Below are 23,860 nucleotides of genomic sequence, written 5' to 3'. Positions count from 1 at the left end.
GTGCAGGAGACAGCCATTCGATGTCTCTCTCTTATTGATATTTCTATCTCTTTATCCCTATCCCTTTCTCTATAAAATTAATAAAAACATTAAAAAAAAAAGACTAAGCAGATGAAGTATTTATGCATTTACTTTGGTAGCTCACAGTGAGTCAGGGTCAGAGAAGATCTTTTGGACTGTAATTTCTAGATATGAGCCAGTCAGTTTAAGAAAAAACTAAGGGTGCTGAAAAAGGATTGTTTATATTGCCAGCTAAGGACATTAAATTTGTTATTATCATTTCATAAAGGTATTTTAATAGAAAAGTAGGAAGAAGATAATAAGGAATAATCCCTTAGTGTGGATACATTTTACTTTAGGAAAAATAAGCTTTGTCCTTACTTTTTTCATTTCTCTGCAAACCAGTAGAAATTTCATTAAAGGCCAAAACCAGAATTTGGGAACAACTGCCAAAGACCATACTGCTGCTTGGAATTTTTTCTCTTTTTAAAATTATTGATTGATTGGTTGATTGATATGAGAGAGAGGAAGGCAGAGAGAAACATTGATTTGTTGTTCTATTTATTTATGCATTAATTAGTTGATTCTTTCTTGTATATGTCCTGACTGTAGATGGAACCTGCAATCTTGGCATCTAATCAACTGAGCTACCTGGCCAGGGCAAAATTTTTCTTTACTTATTAGATAGATTGAGAAAAAAGTCAAGGAATGGTATCCGACTATGACAACTAATTGTGACTTTAAATAAGTTTTATGGAAACCAATTCTTTTAAGTCTTTTGTAAATGTATAATTTTACAACTCCTGATCTCAGATATGCTTTGTTGTTATTGATGGTGGAATTGATTTTGAAATGTCACCTGATACTTTGGTTAATATATTGTGGTTTTTAAAAATACATATATTTTTATTGATTTAAGAGAGGAAGGGAGAGAGAGAGGTAGAAATATTAATGATGAGAGAGAATCATTGATCAGCTGCCGCCTGCATGCCCCCCTACTGGGGATGGAGCCTGCAACCCGGGCATGTGCCCTGACCGGGAATCAAACCGTGACCTCCTGGTTCATAGGTTGACGCTCAACCACTGAGCCACGCAGGCCAGGCAATATATTGTTTTCTTACAAGTTATCCTTTCTGCACTTTGCAGCATCTCTCTTCCTGTCTATTAGAGAAGTATAAGGTGTGGAGAGGTAGATTATCATGTTATACATTTAAGCATATAATTACCAGGGTAAATTTGTTAAAAGAATCAATATGATGTGTTCTAAATGCTCAGTGGGATGTTTTGGGAATTAATTTGTTTGAATCAGCCACACTAGCATTTCTCTTCATTGATGTACTTAATAAATAGTTGTCTTGTGCCAATACTTATTGAAGATGAAAAGGAATAATCTGCTGGGGTTTTTTGCCTCAAGTTAGACCAGGGCAGACAGGCAGTCAACAAAATACAGATTAGCAAGTATTTCATAGATAATCAGCATCATTGAAGATAGAAAACATTTTACATTCCACCCAAGGAGAAGCTAAGGTGTGAAACACTGCATGATCCTATATAATAAAAGCCCAATATGCTAAGTGTCCAATTGTTAGTTCAACCGTTTGACCAGTTGCTATGACACGCACTGACCACCAGGGGGTAGACACTCCGACTGGTAGGTTAGCTTGCTGCTGGGGTCTGGCCGATTGGAACTGGGCGAGATGGGCTGGACACACCCTGAATCCCTCCCATGGTCCCTCCCTGGACCTGATCATGCACCGGTGGGGTCCCTGTGCCTGGCCTGCTCCCTCTCACAATCTGGGACCCCTGGGGGGGTGTTGGAGAGCTGGTTTCGGCCTAATCTCCACAGGCAGACCGAGGGACCCCACTGGTGCACGAATACATGCACCGGGTCTCTAGTATTAAATATAAGAGCAGTATGAGTTCAGAGTAAAGAAAAATGGAAGTGGTTTAAAAAGTTTTCATTAAGGACTAGGGATTTGACTTGGGTTTGTTTATTTTTTAAATTGATTTCAGAGAGGGAGGGAGAGGGCTTTGTATTATACATGAATAGAGTTTTGGTTATAATCAACTTTTAAAAACATTTTGTTAGTTAAAGATATGTGCATAGTTATTCTGCATAGTTTTTAGGTATAATAAATTAAATAACTCATGTAAATCTCTGTACTTAGTATTACTGTAGGTCAACCATTTCTGAGTACCAGGTGTACCAGTTAATAATGTGGATTTTGTCATCAAAACGCGATAATTTCAAGAGAAACATCAAAAGTGCTTTATTCAAAGTAATGTCTATCGCTAGATTTTTCCCATCTTTCAGGTAATTTGTGGATACCGTCCCAATAGAACTTTTCTTGTTTTGAGGCAAACCATTCAGAGACCCAGTTTTCCACTTCTTTGTAAGTTTTGAAGTGCTGCTCAGAAAGTGCATATGCCATTGATCGGAACAAGTGGTAATCTGAAAGGAGCAAGGTCTGGTGAATACAGCGTGTGGGTTCATACTTCCCAGGCAAGATCTTTTACCGTGTCTTTAACTGGTTTTGAAGTGTGTGATGGTGCGTCATCATGAAGCAAAATTACTTTGCCGTGTCTTCTGGCACATTCTGGTGGTTTTACGATCAAAGCGTGGTTCAACTTGATTATTTGTTATCAGTAGCGATAAGTATTAACGGTTTCACCTGGTTTTAGAAGCTCATAATACACCACACCTTCCTGATCCCACCAAACGCAGAGCATTGTCTTCTTTCCGAAGCGATTTGGCCTTGCAGTCGAAGTTGATGGTTGACCTGGATCAACCCATGATTTTGTTCATTTGGGATTCTCAAAATCCACTTTTCATCACCAGTCACAATTCGGTGCAAAAAAGGCTTTTGTGATGTGGAAGCAACGTTTTACTGATGACTTTTTGGTTTTCCATTTGTCTTTCATTCAGTTGATGTGGCAATCATTTTCCTTCCTTTAAAATCTTTCCCATTGCTTGTAAATGATCGGAAATTATTTGCTGAGCAACGTTTAATCTTTCTGCAAGTTGTTTTTGAGTCTGACACGCATCTTCATCCAATAATGCTTGTAATTGTTGGTCTTCAAACTTTTTCCGTTGACCTGGACGTTCTTTGTCTTTCAAATCGAAATCATCACTTTAAAGCGTTTAAACCAGCGTCCACAAGTACTTTGAGATGGAGCATGTTCACCATAAGTTTCCCGAAGTATACACTAACTTTCAGCAGCACTTCAAAATAAAGTAATGAATTAAAACTTCCCGCAAATGCTCCTTTTTGGCACAAAATTCAACTTTTTATATATATATATATTTTATTGATTCTTTACCGAGAGGAAGGGAGAAGGATAGAGAGTTAGAAACATCGATGAGAGAGAAATATCAATCAGCTGCCTCCTGCACAACCCCCACTGGGGATGTGCCCACAACCAAGGTACATGCCCTTGACTGGAATCAAACCCGGGACCCTTCAGTCCACAGGCCGACGCCCTATCCACTGAGCCAAACCGGTTTTGGCCAAAATTCAACATTTTTAAGCGTAAAAATATCTATGATGTTAACACCTTCAGAAAATTGGACATATGAAGTTTTGAAGCTTGTCAATACAACAAAATAGCATACATATCAAGTCGCATATATATCTCATATGTGTAACTGCATCTGTTGAAAAAAATCCTCATTATTAACCGGTACACCTGGTACATCTGAAAAGAAAGTTGGTTTGAAGCTCTAAGAGTTTTTTGAAGACTAGGGTTTCCAAGTGATTGGGCCTCTGATTTTTTTGGCAGCTTAAATGCTTCACATGCTTCCTGGGATTGGAGGAGCTAAGAATCATAGAGCCCTTTTTCTCCCCATTTTCAGAGGCCAAAGTTAAAGAGGATGAAACTATTGTCATACATGGATTAGTTTCAATAGATGGCATTCTCTGCTCATACTCACCTCATATATACTAACTTGGAAGGAAAAATGGGAAGAAACAACTTTGAATAAATTGCTCTGTAACAGGTACTACAAACAGATACTTAAAATATCCAAATGCCTTTTGAGTGATTATATTTATTTTAAGACTAGAGGCCCGGTGCATGAAATTCATGCACGGGGGCAGGGGGACTGGTGTCCCTCAGCCAAGCCTGCACCCGCTCCAATCTGGGACCCCTCGAGGGATGTCTGACTGCCCTTTCACAATCCAGGACTGCTGGCTCCCAACCGCTCGCCTGCCTGCTTGCCTGATTGCCCCTAACTGCTTCTGCCTGCCAGCCTGATCACCCCCTAACCACTCCCTTGCAAGCCTGATCAATGCCTAACTGCTCCCCTGCAAGCCTGATCAATGCCTAACTGCTCCCCTGCAAGCCTGATCAATGCCTAACTGCTCCCCTGCAAGCCTGGTTGCCCCCAACTGCCCTCCCCTGCTGGCCTGGTCACCCCTAACTGCCCTCCCCTGCTGGCCTGGTCTCCCCTAACTGTCCTCCCCTGCTGGCCCGATTGCCCCTAACCGCCCTCCCTTGCCGACCTGTTCACCCCCAACTGCCCTCCCCTGCTGGCTTGGTCACCCCTAACTGTCCTCCCTTGCCAGCCTTGTTGCCCCTAACTACCCTCCCCTGCAGACCTGGTCCGCCCTAACTGCCCTCCCCTGCAGGCCTGGGTCCCCCCCAACTGTCCTCCCCTGCAGGCCCAGTCCCCCGCAACTGCCCTCCCCTGCAGGCCTGGTCGCCCCCAACTGCCCTCCTCTGCTGGCCATCTTGCGTCCACATGGGGGCGGCCATCTTGTGTGTTGGAGTGATGGTCAATTTGCATATTACCTCTTTATTATATAGGATATGGAAATTAAGGCTTGGTGACATAATTTTACCCAAGGTCATGACCCAATTAGTTATTGAGGTAGAATTTGAATTGATGTTAGTCTGAGTCTAATTTCTATCTTCTTTCCACTATACCATTCTCTGATGAGAATTCTGATATGTGGATTTGAGACAGGACTATCCTTAGCACCTTATTATTTACTAGAGGCCTGGTGCACGAATTGGTGCACGGGTGGGGTCCTGAAGTGGGTAGCGGGGGCACAGGATGCCCTTGCCGGCCCAGGATCCGGATCTGTCCTGCTGACATTCGCGTTGGTTGTCAGGAATCACCTGGCAGCCGCTTTTATATTGTTTCTTCCTTGCGGAGCATCTAGGGAGGGGAAGTGGCCATGGTGCCCGAGGCTGACTTCCAGGAGGCCAGGCTGGTGGGCCACCAGGACAGGTCGGTCAGCTGAGCGGCACTCCCGCTGTGGGAGCACACTGACCACCAGGGGGCAGCTCCTGCGTTGAGCATCTGCCCCCTGGTGGTCAGTGTGTGTCATAGCGACCAGTCGTTCCGGTCACTTAGACTTTTATATATATAGATATGGTCAAATTTGAAAGAGTAAATGTTACAAAAGAGCCATGGTAGGGGTTATTTAAGACTTTGTAATATGTAGACTTATTGAAGATAGAGTTGGTCCACAAGGAATGGGAGTAAAAGATTCCTTCCCCTTCACAACTTAGATCATTGCTTGGTATTATCTAGTATAGTAACTATGTGCAAGTTGTTAGCAATATTGAGGAAGGGCAATATAAAATGTAGCCATGTATAGGGGTATTTTCTTTTTAACCTTTTGCACTTGGATGTCGAGTATGACTCGACATGGTTAGCATTAGAATAAAGGAATCGAGAAAAAAGCAAGCGAGTGCAAAGGGTTAATTTTTAATGTATTAGTTTGAATAAGTAAATACCCAAATCAAATTCCAAAAAGTGTACAAATATAAAAAATAAACTCTTCTGCCCTAGTTGGTTTGGCCCAGTGGATAGTGTCAGCCTGCAGACTGAAGAGTCCCGGGTAGGATTCCGATCAAAGGCACATGCCTGGGTTGCGGACTCGATCCCCAGTAGGGGTTGTGCAGGAGGCAGCCAGTCGATAATTCTCTCATCATTGATGTTTCTATCTCTCTCTCCCTCTCCCTGCCTCTCTGAAATTAATAAAAGTATATTAAAAAAAATGAACTCTTCTATCATGACTGTCCCTGTCTCTCATGATCCTTTGGTTTCCTTCTGTAGCAGTTTTTTGTATACCCTTCCAGAGTTATTCTGTATTAATATAAAGTATATGCTCATTGGTATTTTTTGTACAGATATAGCGTACTAGACCCATTGTATCTTGTGTTTTTCACTTTATATCTTGGAGATAGATCTAGATGAGGTATAGAATATCCTTGTATTTTTTATGTACTATTCAGTGGGTAGAGGTAACATACTTTATTTAGCCAAGCCCCTATTAATGGACTTATGATTATCTTAATGATTATCTTATCTCCAGACTTTCGTTGGAAATAGTGTTGCAAAGAATATCTTTATAGTCTTTGTACATAGAGGCAAGCATATCTGTGGGATAAATTCTCAGCAGTTTGGAGACTGCATTGCAGAGTGGTTGAAAATATAGGCAGAGATCAGTTAATTAGGTTTGTTGTAATAATGAGAAAATGAAGTAAGGTGGTAGCAAAAGGAGTGGGAAGGGAGAGAATGAATTATGAATTATATAGTCCATCAATTCTAAGATGTATTGTTTTTCACATTTTAACATGTTTGAAATCTGTGCATTTTACAGTTGATGGTTTCATACAACTAATTGGAAGTACTTATTCTTGGTGATACATTAAATGGTACATGTTATAAAGAGTGGTTTCTTAAATTCAGAAAAACACAGTAATAAAGGAGGTAGGATTCACAAGACTTACATGTGGTATTTAAGGGGAACCAAGGGTCAAAGTTGACGTACTTTTTCTCTACTTTCAATATGTAAACCATTTTTCTGTTTTCTGTATGGTCTTCATATTTGATTGATCCACTATTGGTGGATGTTTATTTTTTAATTTATTTTTTATTAAGTATAGTTTTATTGATTTCAGAGAGGAAGGGAAAGGAAGACAGAGAGAGAAACATCAATGATGAGAGGGAATCATTGATCAGCTGCCTCCTGCATGCCCCCTACTGGGGACTGAGCCTGCAACCCGGGCATGTGCCCTTAACCCGAATCAAACCCAGGACCCTTGAGTTCACAGGCCGATGCTCTATCCACTGAGCCAAACCGACCAGGGCTATTGGTGGATATTTAGATTCTATGTTTCTTTGACTCTTTATTGATCATTGGTAACACTGAACAGTTTTCTGTTTAGAATTAGGGAACGTTTCGATTTAGATTGCTAGAAAACTGTATATAACAATATTTAACAAATGAGTGGCAAATTATATAAAGAACTTCTGAGTTGATATCTTATGAATGTTAAGAGACAAGTTTGAAATTTTTAGTTTAGATGGTGCTCTTTTGGTATACATTGAAGTTATTATTATTTATATATATATATATTTTATTGATTTTTGATTTTTTTTTTTACAGAGAGGAAGGGAGAGGGACAGAGAGTCAGAAACATCGATGAGAGAGAAACACCGACCAGCTGCCTCCTGCACACCCCCTACTGGGGATGTGCCCGCAACCAAGGTACATGCCCTTGACCGGAATCGAACCTGGGACCCTTCAGTCCGCAGGCCGATGCTCCATCCACTGAGTCAAACCGGTCAGGGCTGAAGTTATTTTATTCATGATTCCCAACCTCATGTATATATGTGTATATGTATGTATGTATGTATGATATATACTGTAACTGGTAGTATATAATTCCATAGAGTGAATCATTCAGAAATTAAATCAGTTGAATTTTTTTGATGCTTGAAACATCCACAGATTTAGGAATATTCAAACGTGCTGGTTCTTCTGTTTCTCTTCATCTTTGTGAAAATAATCTTATTATTTCTTCCAGTTCTTGGTTAGTCAGTATTTCTCTATGGTGTCCAATTTTATCTTGAAATTTAATTGCCTTTGTCCTTGAACACTTGTTTAACTTTGTTGTTAATTGTTTTTGTTCTTAAACTCTGGCTCAGTACTTACAAATGAATTCTTGTAAGTTAAATGTAAATATGATTTGACTTCCATTAACCTATAGCTCTTGAGATCTCTAATTTCTGTATTGGGATATTCTTTGTACTTTATTTTATGGAGCATATTCGTATACTAGAGGCCTGGTGTACGAATTCCTGCGCATGGGTGGGGTCCGGCAGGCCCGCTCCAATGGGGGCCCATTGGGCTGGGCTGGCTGGGGGGAGGGGCCATGGGTGGTTGGCAGGCCAGCCCTGCCCCCAGATGGGGGTGGCGGGGGGCCAATCGGGACCTGGATCAGGCTGGTTGGCTGCCGTAGTGCACGTCATAGCCACCAGTTGTTCTGGTCATTGTGGTCATTCCGCCATTTCAGTCACTGGGCTTTTATATATATAGATAAGACTTGGCTATTGAGGACGGTTCTCAAAACCATGGCATCACACCACAGAGTTAGTACATTGTTTCCAAGTCTCAGCAAGAATACCTCATCAAGAGGGAGTTCCAGGTACATTTCAAGTTCGTTGATGAATCTGTTCCCAGATAACATAATTGTAAATCTGAGCCCTCAATCAAAATATTAAGCTATTAGGTGTTTTTTTAAATAGTAAAACAATACATATGATGTATTATAGAATTGTGCAGCTGAAACCTATATAATTTTATTAACCACTGTTACCCCAATAAATTCAATTTTAAAAATTCATTTAAAAAAAAAACATGGTCAGTTTTGCTCAGTGGACAGAGTTTTGGCCCGTGGACAGAAGGGTCTTGGGTTTGATTCCTGGTCAAGGGCATGTACCTTAGTTGTAGGCTCGATCCCTGGCCTTGCTTGGGGGCATGTGCGGGAGGCAGCCAGTCAATATGTTTCTCTCACATTGATGTTTCTCTCAGCTGCCTTATGGGATTATTAACCAAAATGAATAGAAAAGTACTTATTATTCTTCATTCCTTTTCTTCTTTTCATTGTATCTTCTTTCTCTTCTAATTTATTCATTTAAAAAGTAGTTACGAAAACCTGCAATGTGTAGATGCTGAGAATTCAACCATAAACAAAACTGACAAAAAAATCCTTCCCTTACATGAGGCTTATATTCTCATGGGAGGAGATAGCCAAAAAAATAAACAAGTAAATTCTACAGTATATTGGGAAATTATGTATTATGTGGGAAAATAAAACAAGAAAGGATGATAGCAGTGTTGTTGGCTTGATATTGTAGTTTTCCTGGTTAGGGAGTACAGGAAGTCACTGAGAAAATGACATTTGGGCAAATATTTAAAGGTGATGAGAGAGGTAAACCATAAGACTATGTGGGAAAAGGATGTTTCAAGCAGAGTGAGCAGGGAGCTTAAAGGACCAGGAGGCAGGGAGTAGCCAGGTGTATTGTAGGTCTTGTAGCAGCAAGGTGGCCAAAATGGCTGGAATGGTGACGAGGACAGGGGATTGGAGACATAATGTGGGGCCAGATTATTTAGGATTTACAGGCCATTGTAAGGACTTTGATCTTTGCTCTGAGTAAGGAGGGGAGCCATTATTGGAGGGATTTAAGCAGTGGAATAATATGATCATATTTCTATTTTAAAAGGATCAAGATCACACTTCTGAGTTGAGATTAGACTGAAGTGAGGCAAACAAAGGTAGAAACAGGGAAACCAGTTAGAAGGCTACTACAGTAATTCAAGCAAAAGATGATTATGACTCAGACCAGGAGGCAATGGTAAGTAGTAGTTGGAGTCTATATTTTTAAAATTTTGTATAAAAGCTTTTTATGGCTTCTTGTTAGCCACAGAATAAAGGCTGAAACTTTTTAGCTCATTATTTAAGTCCTACCAGAATTTGTCATCTGGCAAAGATTCTCCTACTGTTCTTCCACCCAAACCTTCCTGGTCAGACAAATATAGAAATAGGTAGTGGTTAAAAATGTAGATTCTGGAGCCAAACTGTCTGTATTTAAATCCCAGCTTTACCACTCACTAGCTGTGAATAGGGACAATTCATTTAATTCTATCTCTTAAATGGAGATAATAATAGTACTAGGGTTGTTGTAAGGACATCAGTTAAAATTTGTATCATTTTTAGAACAGTGCCTAGCACACAGAAAGGGATACATAAGTTTTTGTTAAATAAATTTAAAATTCTACCCTAAATTTCTTCCTCCTCCAAAACAAAAGACAATCATTGCACAGGCCTATTCAGCACCTTTGCTCAAGACTTGTTCTCACTGGAGTGCTCTTCCCCTTCCTTCTTGCCTATGAAAATTTAACTTCTTCATTAAACATTTAGCTAATATTAATTGAGCACCTATCAGACACTGAATTAGTCATTGAGGACATGGCAGTAAACAAGACAGAATCCTAGCCTTCAGGGAGTTTATACTCTCTCTAATGGAGGGTGCAAACCAGTACACTGTAGTGTGATAAGTGTTGACTGGGTAAGTTCAGGGTTCACTAAAGACATAGTCTTGTGGAGTTAGGGGAAGCTTCATCAAAGATGTGAGATGTCAGCTAAGACTTGAAGAAAGTGAAGGAATTAGCCTATTGAAATGGGTGACAAGAGAGGGAAGAGGGTGAGGCTCGAAGATGAGAACAAAGTTTTGTTCACCAAACTGGAGCTTTAAGGGAGAGAGTGGCTAAAGTTGAGGCTAAACATGTAAGCAAGAACTATGGTATAAGAGGGTTTGAAAAACATTCAGGATGGGCCTTCTCAAAAATTCATAGGCATCTTCCCAGATTACCTCAACCAACTTTTCTCATTCCTTCTAACTTTCTTAGTGCTCTGGCTAAAGTGGAGGGTTTACATTGGGGGAAAGTGGCAGTAACATCGTTGGAGGTGATTTGTTTTGGGCAGAAGTAGAAATGAGATGGAGGGTCAGAATCTGACATGGATTAAATTTAAAATTTTGGATGCTTGAAACATCCACAGATTTAGGATTTGAATGTTTTTCTGTGGATGAGTGGAAAACACTAAAGATTATTCAGAGGGATTATAAAAAAGGCAAGTTCTGAAAGACAGAGATTTCTGGGAATTGTAATTCATTAAAGATAAAATTTGATTTTGAAGGGGAAGAGATGAGACTAGAACAGAATGTAAGATCAAGATCATAAATGGAGTCTAAGGTATTTGGGCATTTTCCAGTAAACAATTGGAAATCATTGGCAGATTTGATATCAGAAATAACTGTACAGTTTTGCATATTAGAAGATGAATTTAGCAATTCAATGTAGAGAATAAATTTGGGGTGGTCAAATCTAGAAGCAAAATAACCAGTTAGGAGGCTATTGAAGTAGTAGTCCAGGTGAAAGGTGATGAACCCAACAAAGAGCTATAGTAGATAGAGAAGGAGAAGAGGGATAAATTTGATATTATTGGAGACAAAATTGGCTAGACTTGGAGATTTAATAAATGGGGGCTGAAGGGTAGTGAGGAGGAGGAGTCAAAAAATTGCTGCCCTAACTGGTTTGGCTCAGTGGATAGCGCATTGGCCTGCGGACTGAAGGGTCCCAGGTTCGATTCCGGTCAAGGGCGTGTACCTTGGTTGCAGGCACATCCCCAGTGGTGGGTGTGCAGGAGACAACTCATCGATGTTTCTCTCTCATCGATGTTTCTAACTCTCTATCCCTCTCCCTTCCTCTCTGTGGAAAATCAATAAAATATGTTTTAAAAAATTGATTGCTTAAATTCTGGCTAAATACAGGAGGAGTAATAGATGGAAGAGGAGGAAGATTAATATTAGTAAAATATTGAAAAATCAAGCTCAAGGTGCCTCTGAGACTTAGCATTGATTGATAAAGGGAAATCCAGGCTTGAAAAGTATGGATATGGGAGTCATGGATACATAGGTGGTAGTAGCTAAAGGCATGGAAGTGAATGATTATGCTGGTAGCATTCCATTTTCTGTGTGCTAAGCACTCTCCTTAATGCTTTATACACATTGTTTTGTTTGTTTTTAAAATGTTTTTGTTGATTTTAGAGAGCGAGGGAGGGGAGAGAGAGAAACATCGATTGGTTGCCTCTCGAATGCACCTGACTGGAGATCAAACCCTCAGCCTTTTGGTGTATGGAATGAAGCTCCAACCAACAGAGCCACCTGTCCATATACATTGATTTATTTAATTCTTATAACAACCTGTGAAGTTGTCATTCTATAAGTATGGAGTTAATAGAAGTTAAAGTGAAGACAGCGAGTACATAAAGGTCTTTCAGATTCCTGATTCTGACTCAGGTTAAGTTAAGTTGATCTGGATGAGTTTAAATGTGGATAACTTTTTTTTGAGAGAACATAATTTCCATCTGATGATTTATGCTTTCTCTGTGAAATAGAGAAACAAAATAAAACATTGAGAATTCAACCATAACATTCAAACATTTATTGTTTTTTAAATAGCATATAAGCTTATCTCCTGAGAGTGAGAAAGGAATGTGGTAACATAGAGGTCTTGACAAGAGTGGTAGAAATTTGATATAGCTCTTACAGTATATGAGGGAAAATGCTGATTAAGACATGTGGAAGGACTGTAGCATTGAGGGCTCAGCTGGAGAAGTTTGAATTTATATGGTTTCAATCTTCCTGGTGAAAGGATTTTTCTTCAACAGAACACAGGAGCGGAAATAAAGTTGTAGTGAAGGCATTCCGTTAGATCCAGATTTAAGATTTTGTTGAGTGCATGTGCTAGAAAGGCTAAATTTGAGGCAGGTGGGGGAACGATGATGAAGATAAAAAACTCTTTTTTTGATAAAAGAGTTATTTTAATAAAGGGTCAGAAACTCTGGAATTGATGGAGAAAGAATTTGAATACTGGAAGAGGCTGTAGAGAAAACAAAGAACTGAGATTCTGATGAAAGTGAAGAACAAAAGATGGTTCTGGGAGGATACTGAATTTGAATTTGAGATCAAGAAATTGGGGGACTAGAAAATATGATGGATCATCCATGTGGATATTAAAATTGTCCAGGATAACAATGAAATTTGGGGCGACATTGCTCAAGGTTCCAGATAGTAAGTTGATTGGGCCTAATCATGGGCCTTTGAAAAAGGTTGACTGGTGTGTTTTATGGGATCAAATTACTCATTTCCCAGGACCTTCGCTTGGTGATGCAAGTAGCAGCAGAACCTCTTTTCCAGCAGATGGGAGGACTTACATGTATCTGAGTGGTATCTGGACTGGCTGATGAAAGGAGTCTATCTACAATTATAAGGACTTTGCCTGAGGTCACATTCTGATTGGATTCTAGAAAAGCCCACGCTCTTTCCAGTAAACCTGGTGTTTTTGCAACAAGTTGAGCTGCTTCTACTCAATTTTTTATCTTTTCAAATGTTTGGGAGAGCAGTTTTGTTTTGTTTTTTTAATTTTAGCTTCTCCAGAGTTAATGAGTTTTTTAGTGGCAAGCATCTATAAAGAAATCTATTCAAGGAGTAGCTTGAACAAAAACTGAACCTGAAGCAGTCAAGGTTTTTAGATACTAGGTTCAGTAGGTTGATCATATTAGTTCATTTGTCTGTTCATCCATCCATCTAATAGCAGTTTGAGAACACTGTATTTGGAATAAATTGAACTAAGTATAAATTGACTGATTTGGATTTATTTATATCTTTTATCGTCTCTAGCTGCCTATCCCCACCGTTTGAATCTCTTTTACCTTGCCAATGATGTCATCCAGAACTGTAAAAGGAAAAACGCAATCATATTCCGTGAATCATTTGCTGATGTACTTCCTGAAGCAGCTGCTCTAGTGAAGTAAGTAAATTCTTTCTGGTCTTTGGGATCTAAGCTTAGAAAATGTAGAATTTTAGATTCAATTTTTACCCATTACTAAGAACTGTAATAGTTGTACATGCTTAAGGATCCAAGAATATTTTGCCTAAGTTATTCATTGTAACTTTCCTGCTAATGTATGCATTTTTTTCTTTCAAAAACTCTTTGTTCCCCTTTTGAAAGTTTGTTATTTACAGTCTGCCTCTTCTGGCCTCACTGACCATATGTATCTCCTGGTCATACTCTCTGGCTACTTCTTTCCAACGGCTTCTTCTATTTTTGTGGGAGTTTTTACACATTTGCCTACTTTTTTAAGTCTTTCTGAAATTTTATTCCCTTCATGAAATCTGTGTAATTAAAGGGGAATGGAGATATTTATTCCCAACTCCATACTGATTTATTCCATTCTTAGCAAAATTATATCCAGCATTTTCCAAAATGCTGGAACACATATCTGATCTTATTTTTGCCCTGTACTAATTGTTTTCCTTGTGTTTTATCCATATTTGTAAGTTGTTTGGTACAAGAGACACACACACACAATTGGAGGGAAAATAATAATATGGAACAATCAAAATAGATAAATATTTCCTCAAATTATATATTTATTAGCTTAATATATTTGTATAAATATTAAAACTGGAGGCCCGGTGCATGAAATTCGTGCATTGGGGGGGATCCCCTCAGCCTAGCCTGCACCCTCTCCAATCTGGGACATCCCTCTCACAATCTGGGACCACTGGCTCCTGACTGCTCGCCTGCTGGTCTGGTCGCCCCCAACTGCCCCCCCCCACACACCCCCCTGCCAGCCTGGTCACCCCCAACTACCTCCCCTGTGGGCCTGGTTGCCCCACGCAGCCTGTTCAGTTGTCCATTCAGTTGTGATGGTCGCTTAGGCTTTTATATATGTAGATAATGTACTACTGATCCATTTGTTAGTATAACCCATCATAACTAAATGATCCTTGTTTCTTCCTTTGGATTATTAACTTCAGATACCTACTTTGGTATTACAAAAGATCAAAATATGGCCCTATCTGTATGTACTAAGTGATAAAGATACACATGTCAGGAATACATAAAATAACAATTGCACCTCACATTTATTGAATACTTGAAATTGACCAGATATTTTACAAAGTGCTATGTGTGCTCTAAGTCATTTAATCCTGAGAACAACTTTATAAAGTACCTACTACTACTATTCCATTTTAAGGAGGAAGAAACTGGCTTGGAGAGATTAAATAACTTGCCTAAATTCTTACAGCTCCCTGGGTGGAGGGGGAGTGTCCTATAGAATTCCCACCCAAGCCTGTCTAGACAAGCCCATGTTCTCTGCCACTTACGCACTAGTATGTGCTGCCTCTTTACATATATAAACGCAGTAATTTTAAGTAGGAAAGCAGTATGCCAGATGATCCCCACTTAGAGTTTCTGCTGTAAATGTCACTGTAGTCTTTTTAAAATTTAACCTAATCTTCCCTACACTTAAGATTTCATGACCTAATTCATGGTTGTCAGCTTTTATTTTACAATGTGAAGATATTTTTTAAAACAACTACTTCGTATTTCTATTACTATTTCACAGTAAAAGATGGGAAGGACTTAATCTCAAAATAAAGTACAGTCCTTTAAATTAAAATTTTAAGCTCTGAAAATGTTCTTAACTCAATGAAGGGTATCTTCAAAAACCTCTAGTAAATATCAGACTTAATGGTAAAATAATAAAAGCATTCCAAGATGGTTGCCTTCTATTATCATACTATTCCCTTTTTTATTGGATATCCCATTCATTTCTAAATAAATAAGAAGAATGCATTTAGAAGAGACAGAATTGTCATTATTTGCATATGATATGATTACCCACATTAGGGGTGGGCAACCTTTTTCTGTAAAGGGTCAGGTAGTAAGCATTTTAGGATTTGCAGGCCATAGGATCTCTGTCCCAGGTATTCAACTTTGCCATTCTTGCATGAAAGCAGCCATAGACAATACATAAATGGGATGGCTATGTTCCAATAAAACTTTATTTACAGAAATAGGCAGCAGGCCAGATTTGGCTCAAGTTTGGTAGTTTGCCATAGAACCAACTAATAAGAGAGTTCAGTTAAGTAGCCAGATTCAAGTTCAACATAGAAAAGCAGTACCTTTCCTATACTGTATATGTTAGCAGTAACTGATTTAAAAATTTTAAGTTCCAGGCAGGTAACATAGATGAGTGAAGTGAGTTGAATGTGAGGAATATCCATCAAAAAGGGACAGCAGCTACTCTGCCCTTAGCCCATGGCAATAAAGAAATATGAGCCCAGTGTTAAAAACACTGCCAGACCTTGCAAAGACTTTTTTCACCCTTTAAACTAAGTCAGAATCTGGTTTTTATATGAAGCCCCCATTTTTTAAATGTGTAAAACTAAATCACGTTAAAAAAATATTGTTAGCCAAATAAAACACATCTGATGACTAAATTTGAGCCATGGGCAACCTATTAGAGACCTCTGTAGTAGGCATTATTTTATTCTTTTAGAACCTTTAAGGAGTTACTTGATTTCACTTGATTAAAAGTTGCTATGGGGTGAACTCACTGTCATATGTTAAAGGAGATGGCCAGAGGGAAAACTAGTTCTTTCAGATGGGTTAGGGAACTTTTTCTTTCCAAATAACAATCTAATTATTCCAGTTCCTTTTTTTTTTTTTAATAATATATTTTATTGAGTTTTTACAGAGAGGAAGGGAAAGGGAGAGAGAGTTAGAAACATCGATGAGAGAGAAACATCAATCAGCTGCCTCGTGCACACCTCCCACTGCGGATGTGCCCGCAACCAAGGTACATGCCCTTGACCGGAATCGAACCTGGGACCCTTGAGTCCGCAGGCTGACGCTCTATCCACTGAGCCAAACCGGTTAGGGCTCCAGTTCCTTTTTATTATATTTCAGTTTATCCTTCCCTCACTGGTTTGCAATTTCATAGTCTGAGAACCTGGATGTGCTAGTTATTATTGTAATAAAATATTCATGTGAGCCCTAGCTGGTCGGACTCAGTTGGTTGGAGTGTTGTCCCATACACCAGAAGGTTGCGGGTTCAATTCCAATTGGGCACATACCCAAGTGCAGGTTTGATCCCAGGTTAGCGGTACTATAGGAGGCAACTAATTGATGTTTCTCTCTCTCACTCTCCCTTCCTCTCTTTCTAAAAGTGTGTGTGTGTGTGTGTGTGTGTGTGTGTGAGAGAGAGAGGGGGGGGGCGGCGGCATAAATGAAGGTAACCTGATGATATTTATTTGTGTCCTAGAGATCCTAGCTAAGGTGCAAAAATGCCAATTCATCTGCATGCATACATCGTTGTGAGAACAGAATAGTTGAAATATCAATTTGAAGCACAGGGAAAAATTTGTCTTTATGAATGTCAGAATTGAGTTACCACTTGGAAAACTAGGGGTTTTTCTTCCACTTCAATAAGTTTACTTTATTTTTTCACCAATAAGTTTTATACACATGTTATATAGGTTGTAGAAGAATCCCTATAACTGAAGGTTTGCTTGTATTATATCAGAACTTTCCTAATGCCTGTTTCTATCCCAGGTTTTCAGAAAAGGCAGTCATTTTTGCTTTTAAATTCTCTTTAATCAAACTGAAAAGTGCATTTATGCTGATTATTATTATCAGAGCTTAATGTGTTTTATTTGTTTGTTTTTACTTTGATGGTATAAAGATGTAAGTATGACCTTTATTAGGAAAAGATACCATGACAGGTTTTGGGGAAATGATGACCTTGGTACTCTGAAATAAACCCAACTTAAGAGTTTCTGATGACTCCATGGTTAGTTGTTGGTTAGTGAAGAAAGTCTTGAAACCTTTTGGAGTTTGAATTTTGGCAGTTTTCTCACCTTCTTACTAAACTGTCAGACTTGCCTTTCTGCTGTCTTTACACACTTTCTCTCGGAGACTTATCTACTCATGGATTTAACTGTTACTCATGTACTAATAACTACTATATCTGTATCCCTAGATTTTTTTACTATGTATTCGATTACTTTCTGGGAATTACTGCTTCATTGCTACCTAATGATATTCAGCACAAAATGCCTAAAACAGTAATATACCTTATATTTGTATAAAGCCCTACTCCTGTAATTTGTGTGAAAGTATATTATAAAAGGCGAAAGATTTATGCGGTCTGAAGAGAAACCAGAGCATTGAAAGTATATTATAAATTGAAATTATTATACAATGTTATTTGAAACTCACAGTAACCAACTTTGCAGGTAAACAGATTAGATTTTGTTTTTCCTTTTTACAAAATGAAAATACTGAAACCCAGAACAGTTAAGAAATTGCCCAAAGTAACATGACAATTTAGTGAAAGAGCCGAGACTGAAACTGAGGTTTTTCTGACTCTTAGTCCTCTATTATTTTTACTCTAGTCTTTCTAAACTTAATTTATAGGTGGGTGTTTTTCTTTTTAAATCTTATAATGGTCCCTTAGTAATTTTAGATTCTTATCTCTCTATTTCTTAGTCACTTACTAGGGACTGATTCTTCTGTTGTTTCTTCCTTCTTTTCTCTCTGCCTTTTAATTTCCCATTATCTCTATTTAATATATTTGTATATCATCCTTCTAACTAGTTTCTTATTTTCTGATATACTTTTCATTCACTTTAGGCTACATACACATTGATGTCCAGAGATATAATGGTTTAAGACCATAGGCTCTGGAACCAAGGTACATGGGTTTGAATACTGGTTTTACCACCCTCCAGCTCTATAACTTTAGGCAATTTAAATTAGCCTCAGTTTTCTTATCTGTCTAATGGAGCCAGTAATAAATAGTACCTACCCCACAGAATGAGGGAACTGAGTTAATCTACATTAATAAAAGAGAAACATGCAAATTGACCATACCTCTGCTACTCCTACAAGCTACGCCCACCAGCCAATCAGGAGCAAGTATGCAAATTAACCCAACCAAGATGGCTGCAGCCACAGCGCAAGCAGGAGGCTTGGGTTTCCCCAGCAATGGAGGAAGCCAAGCTTCCCTCCCAGCCTGGCCTGCCCTGGCCTCCGCTCAAGGCTACAAAGTTTCAATTATAGAAGATAAGTAAATCCCAGATACCAGGGCCTGCGCTTGGGTCGCCAGGGAGCGTGGCCAGCCTGCAAACCACCACAGGCTCCTCGCTCAGGCCGCCCCACACCCCAAGGGAACCCCTACCCTGATCCAGGACACCCTTCAGGGCAAACCAGCCGGCCCCACCCATGCACCAGGCCTCTAGCCCATCTAATAAAAGAGTAATATGCAAATTGACTGTCATTCCAACACAATATGGCTGCCCCCATGTGGACACAAGATGGCCAGCAGGGGAGGGCATTTGGGAGGGACCAGGCCTGCAAGGGAGGAGGGCAGTTGGGGGCGATCAAGCCTGCAGGGGAGGGCAGTTAGGGGTGACCAGGCTGGCAGAGGAGGGAAGTTGGGGCGACCGGGCCTGCAGGGAAGGGCAGTTAGGGGCAATCAGGCTGACAGGGGAGCAGTTAGGCATCAATCAGGCTGGCAGGGAAGTGGTTAGGGGTGATCAGGCTGGCAGGCAGAAGTGGTTAGGGGCAATCAGGAAGGCAGGCAGGTGAGCAGTTGGGAGCCAGCAGTCCTGGATTGTGAGAGGGATGTCCGACTGCCCGTTTAGGGCCTGGTAGGATCGGGCCTAAACGGGCAGTCGGACATCCCTCAAGGGGTCCCAGATTGGAGAGGGTGCAGCTGGGCTGAGGGACACACACCCCTGTACATGAATTTTGTGCACTGGGCCTCTAGTAGTACATATAAAGAGCTTAGAACAGTGACTGGCATATAATAAACACTTAATAAATGTTAGCTGCTGCTATGATGATGAGCCCGGCTGAGTAGAAGCTCTTCATTGACAATCTGACCACTAGAGTATTGCTGGGGCGCACTGCCAAGAGCTGGGATTTGATCTTTCTCTTCTTCTACTGAGTCTTTTTTGGGTTTCTAGCTGAACTTTTCACATTCACAATGCTTCAGACTCAGAACGATGAGGTTGCAAAATAGTGTGACCAGATTTCTAGTCCAGGACTTAGGGTTTTTCTAAAACTAGTGTCTATGTTGGAATATTCACTCAGTATGTTGGATCCAGAGTCCTATAAATGGTACATTGAAAACATTATGGCCCTATCCGGTTTGGCTCAGTGGATAGCGTGTCGGCCTGTGGACCAAAGGGTCCTGGGTTCGATTCTGGTCAAGGGCACATACCTTGGTTGCAGGCTCCTCTCCTGCCTGGGCCCTGGTCAGGGCTTGTGCAGGAGGCAACCAATTGATGTGCTTCTCTCACATTGATATTTCTCTTTGTCTTTCCCTCTCTCTTCCACTCTCTCTTAAAAACAAAAACAAACAAACAAAAAAAACAATGGAAAAAATACCCTCGGTGAGGATTAAAAAAAATAAATTAAAAATAAATAAATAAATAATAAAGAAAACTTGATGAAATTTCTAAAGATTTAGAACAGAAGAATCTCACAGTCTGTCCTGATGGAGTACTTTTTGAAGGGCCCAGTTTATGTTGCATGTCAGTTTCCTGTTATCGTACTTCACGCATGCAGTGGTGTGGATGATCCTGACTTTGACTCTCCAGGGGACACCTCAAGGAGAACTAAGGATAGAATGCTTCCTAAGAGTGAAAACAACTCTTATCAGCTTATCCTCCCAATTTAATTATAGACAAAGTATTCTCCATATTATGGGAAAATTTGCATGTCCAGCTTGGCTTTGGTGCTAGTTGTACGCCAAAAGAAATAATAGTCAAATGCAGGATTATTGGACACCTAATCTGAAAAACCATGATGATTGTGACAGGTTTTTAGGACAAGTTATATTCAAAATCACAATATATACATAGTAGGAGTTAGACTACCGCCACAGAGTAAATGTTGTGTTGTCTTCATTTTGTATTAGCCAGAACTGGCATGCTAGAAGCATGAGACCACCGTAGAAAAAGGGTGGGGTGGTACATGACATTGGGGTAACATCATGATGTGCTTCCTGATCAAAATGTTCAATGTCCTCTGAAGTTACTGACGGTTGCCTCTGCTGCCTTTTGGAGCTATTGTACAGTCACCTAATGGGGCCTGTGAACACCTGATTCTGATGTAGAATGGAGGTCTTGTCCTATTTTTATGTGGTTTAATTGCCACATAAGCTTAATGTGCTGTGGTATGTAAACATTTTATAGATTGAACATGGGTTAACTGTCATATTTTTATGCCAGCAAAGTTTTAGGGATAAAATGGCACCTGACCAACATGCAGTGACTTGATAGCTGAAAAATAAAATGTGGTGTGTGGAGAAGTTCTGTATGTGAAAAAGAAAATAAAAATGGATTTAAAAGGTTGTCTTGGGGATCAGGGGGTGAAAAACAAGGCACAGAGTGGGAGAAAATATTGCAGTGCAATCAACAATGGGATCATAAAGAATTACAAAATAGGCCGAAACCGGTTTGGCTCAGTGGATAGAGCGTCAGCCTGCGGACTGAAAGGTCCCAGGTTCAATTCCGGTCAAGGGCATGTACCTTGGTTGTGGGCACATCCCCAGTAGGGGGTGTGCAGGAGGCAGCTGATCGATGTTTCTCTCTCATCGATGTTTCTAACTCTCTATCTCTTTCCCTTCCTCTCTGTAAAAAGTCAATAAAATATATATTTAAAAAAAAAAAAAGAATTACAAAATAGGAAGAAAAAGGCCAAAAAAAATAAAAGAGTTAACCTGGCACTTATTATACTAGAAATTAAAACAGAAATTGTTTAAATACCTATTAATTACTTTAAAATATATATTTTTTATTGATCTCAGAGAGAAAGGGAGAGGGAGAGATAGAAACATAAATGATGAGAGAGAATCATTGATTGGCTGCCTCCTGCATGCCCCCTTCTGGGGATTGAGCCCACAACCCAGGAAAAAGGGGACATCTGTAATACTTTCAACAATAAAGATAAATTTTAAAAAACACACAATAAAAACATCCTCGGGTGAGTATTAAACAAGAATTGTTAAGTAGGTAAAAGGTAGTTACTAACTACTAGAAAAGAATGAAAGAACTCTAAGGTACGGTGGGACTACTTCTGGACCTGAGGGAAAAGTAAATGAGGAGCCCCAGCTGAGACTCAAACCTGAGGAGAGAGGGAATTGCTACCTGCACATGCTACTTGGCACTCTATTGGCTAAGAAACAGGGTGGAGAGCACTCATCACTGAACTGCAATGCAAGAGCAACCCCCCACCAAGATGCCTGTGTGCTTGCTGAGCCACTTAAGAACAGAGTAGAACACCAAAAGAATCCCTACAGCCAATTCCAGCCTCTCAGTGTCACTCTAGGGCCCTCTATTGGCAGAGTCTAACAAAGAGCCAAGGGTTCATTCTGGCTCCAGTAGCACCAAGAAGGGTGGCTTAGAGCAGAGAGGCAATAAATTAATATCTGGCACATATACATTTTAAAGTTCACCAATACCAAAATTAGCAAGATTGTGGCACAATGGGAACTCTCATATACTGTTGGTTTGAGGATTGGATGGTATAAAACAACCTCTTTTTAAAAAGTTTGTTATAGCCTTGGCCGGTTTGGCTCAGTGGATAGAGAATTGGCCTGTGGACGGAAGGGTCCCAGGTTCAATTCTGGTCAAGGGCACATGCCTGGGTTGCGGGCTCAATCCCCAGTATGGGGCATGCAGGAAGCAGCCGATCAATGATTCTCTCTCATTGATGTTTCTATCTCTCTCTCCCTCTCCCTTCCTCTCTGAAATTAATAAAAATTATTTTTTAATGCCCATACCTTTAAAAAAATAAAAATAAAAAGTTTGTTATGTACACCCTATGATCTTGGGATTCCACCCCTAGTCTTTTACAAAGCCCTGAGAAACTTTTGTATATGTGCAGCAAATTGATGGAAGAGAATTTTTATAGCAACAGTATTTGTGGTAATGAAGATTTGGAAACAGCCCAGATATATATTGCACACTTATTTAAGCCTTGGGGTATTAAATAAAATTTGGAAAACAACCCAGTAATTATATATTGCAAACTTATTAAACCTTGGGGTATTAAAACTTTAAAATGTTAGAAGAAAATATGACACATTTTATGACAAAGGGAGTTAAAAAGCTCTTAAGATACAAAGAACATTAATAAATAAAAGTATTTATGAATTTACTTACATCAAAATTAAACTTCTGTGTTATAGAATAAGCCATAAAATTAAAGACAAGTGACACACTAGGGAAGATATTTGTTATAAATAAATAAAAAAGGTAAGTTATAAAATGGTCATTATTTTAAGAGATACAGAGTAGCAAGGTTTTAGAGATAAAATTTATCTCCACTCTAATTTCTGAATTTTTATTATTTTTTTAAGCTTCACTTGATACTTTTCCTATTGATTTTTAGAGAGAGAGGACAGGGTGGGAAAGAAAGAAAGATAGATTGATGTGGAAGAGACACATCAGTTGTTTGGCAAGAATCTCAACCGTGGCTGAGGACGAACCTGCAACCCAGATACGTGCCCTTAACTGGGAATTGAACCCGCGACCCTCTCCCTGGTCCACGGGCCAAGCTCTAACCATGATACACACTGGCCAGGGCTACTTTCTGAGTCTTTTTAAAGTATTGCTAAGCCTTGTCTTATTCTGTACTCATACAATTGATTTTTTAGACCAGATTCTTTATTATTATTATTAGATTTTAGAGTCAGTCTGTCTTTTGGGATGCTAGTTGTGTCAATGCATACCCTGAGTGGCCCTCTCAGCTTCATATCCATCAATAAGTTCAGTGTGTTGTCCATGGCCTCATCTGTGTCACTCATAGAACTGAGTAAGAGTGCTTAAGATTTTAGTCCTAGACATGTAGAAAAAAGTTTTAAAATAAACATCAAAAGACATTTGGAAAATAATTTTGTTGAAAACTTTATTTTTAGATCTATAGTTTGAGATACATTAACATTTTTATCTAACTTTTTCTTTCTCCTTAGGGATCCATCTGTCTCTAAATCTATAGAAAGAATCTTTAAAATCTGGGAGGACAGAAATGTTTACCCAGAAGAAATGATTATGGCATTAAGAGAAGCTTTGAGTAAGTGTCTTTTCTCTCCTAGAAGGAAATTTGAGTCATTGTTCAGATGTTAAAATTGT

At 39.5% G+C, this 23,860-nt stretch overlaps 1 protein-coding gene across 7 annotated transcripts in view; it reads left to right on the top strand.

The window, feature by feature from the left end:
- Positions 1 to 23,860, top strand: part of RPRD2 (regulation of nuclear pre-mRNA domain containing 2) — a 67,701-nt gene that overhangs the window by 12,429 nt on the left and 31,412 nt on the right. For all 7 annotated transcript variants that reach the window (XM_008155824.3, XM_054712038.1, XM_008155823.3 and 4 more), the window contains exons 2-3: positions 13,544 to 13,673; positions 23,701 to 23,801. In XM_008155824.3, coding sequence (XP_008154046.2) covers positions 13,544 to 13,673; positions 23,701 to 23,801 — 231 coding nt within the window. The remainder of the gene's footprint in view (positions 1 to 13,543; positions 13,674 to 23,700; positions 23,802 to 23,860) is intronic.

The sequence above is a fragment of the Eptesicus fuscus genome, chromosome 22 (genome assembly GCF_027574615.1).
Source record: "Eptesicus fuscus isolate TK198812 chromosome 22, DD_ASM_mEF_20220401, whole genome shotgun sequence".
In the NCBI taxonomy this organism is placed as follows: domain Eukaryota; kingdom Metazoa; phylum Chordata; class Mammalia; order Chiroptera; family Vespertilionidae; genus Eptesicus; species Eptesicus fuscus.
Note: the sequence above shows the minus strand (reverse complement) of the source record. Positions and strands in the feature narration are given on the sequence as shown.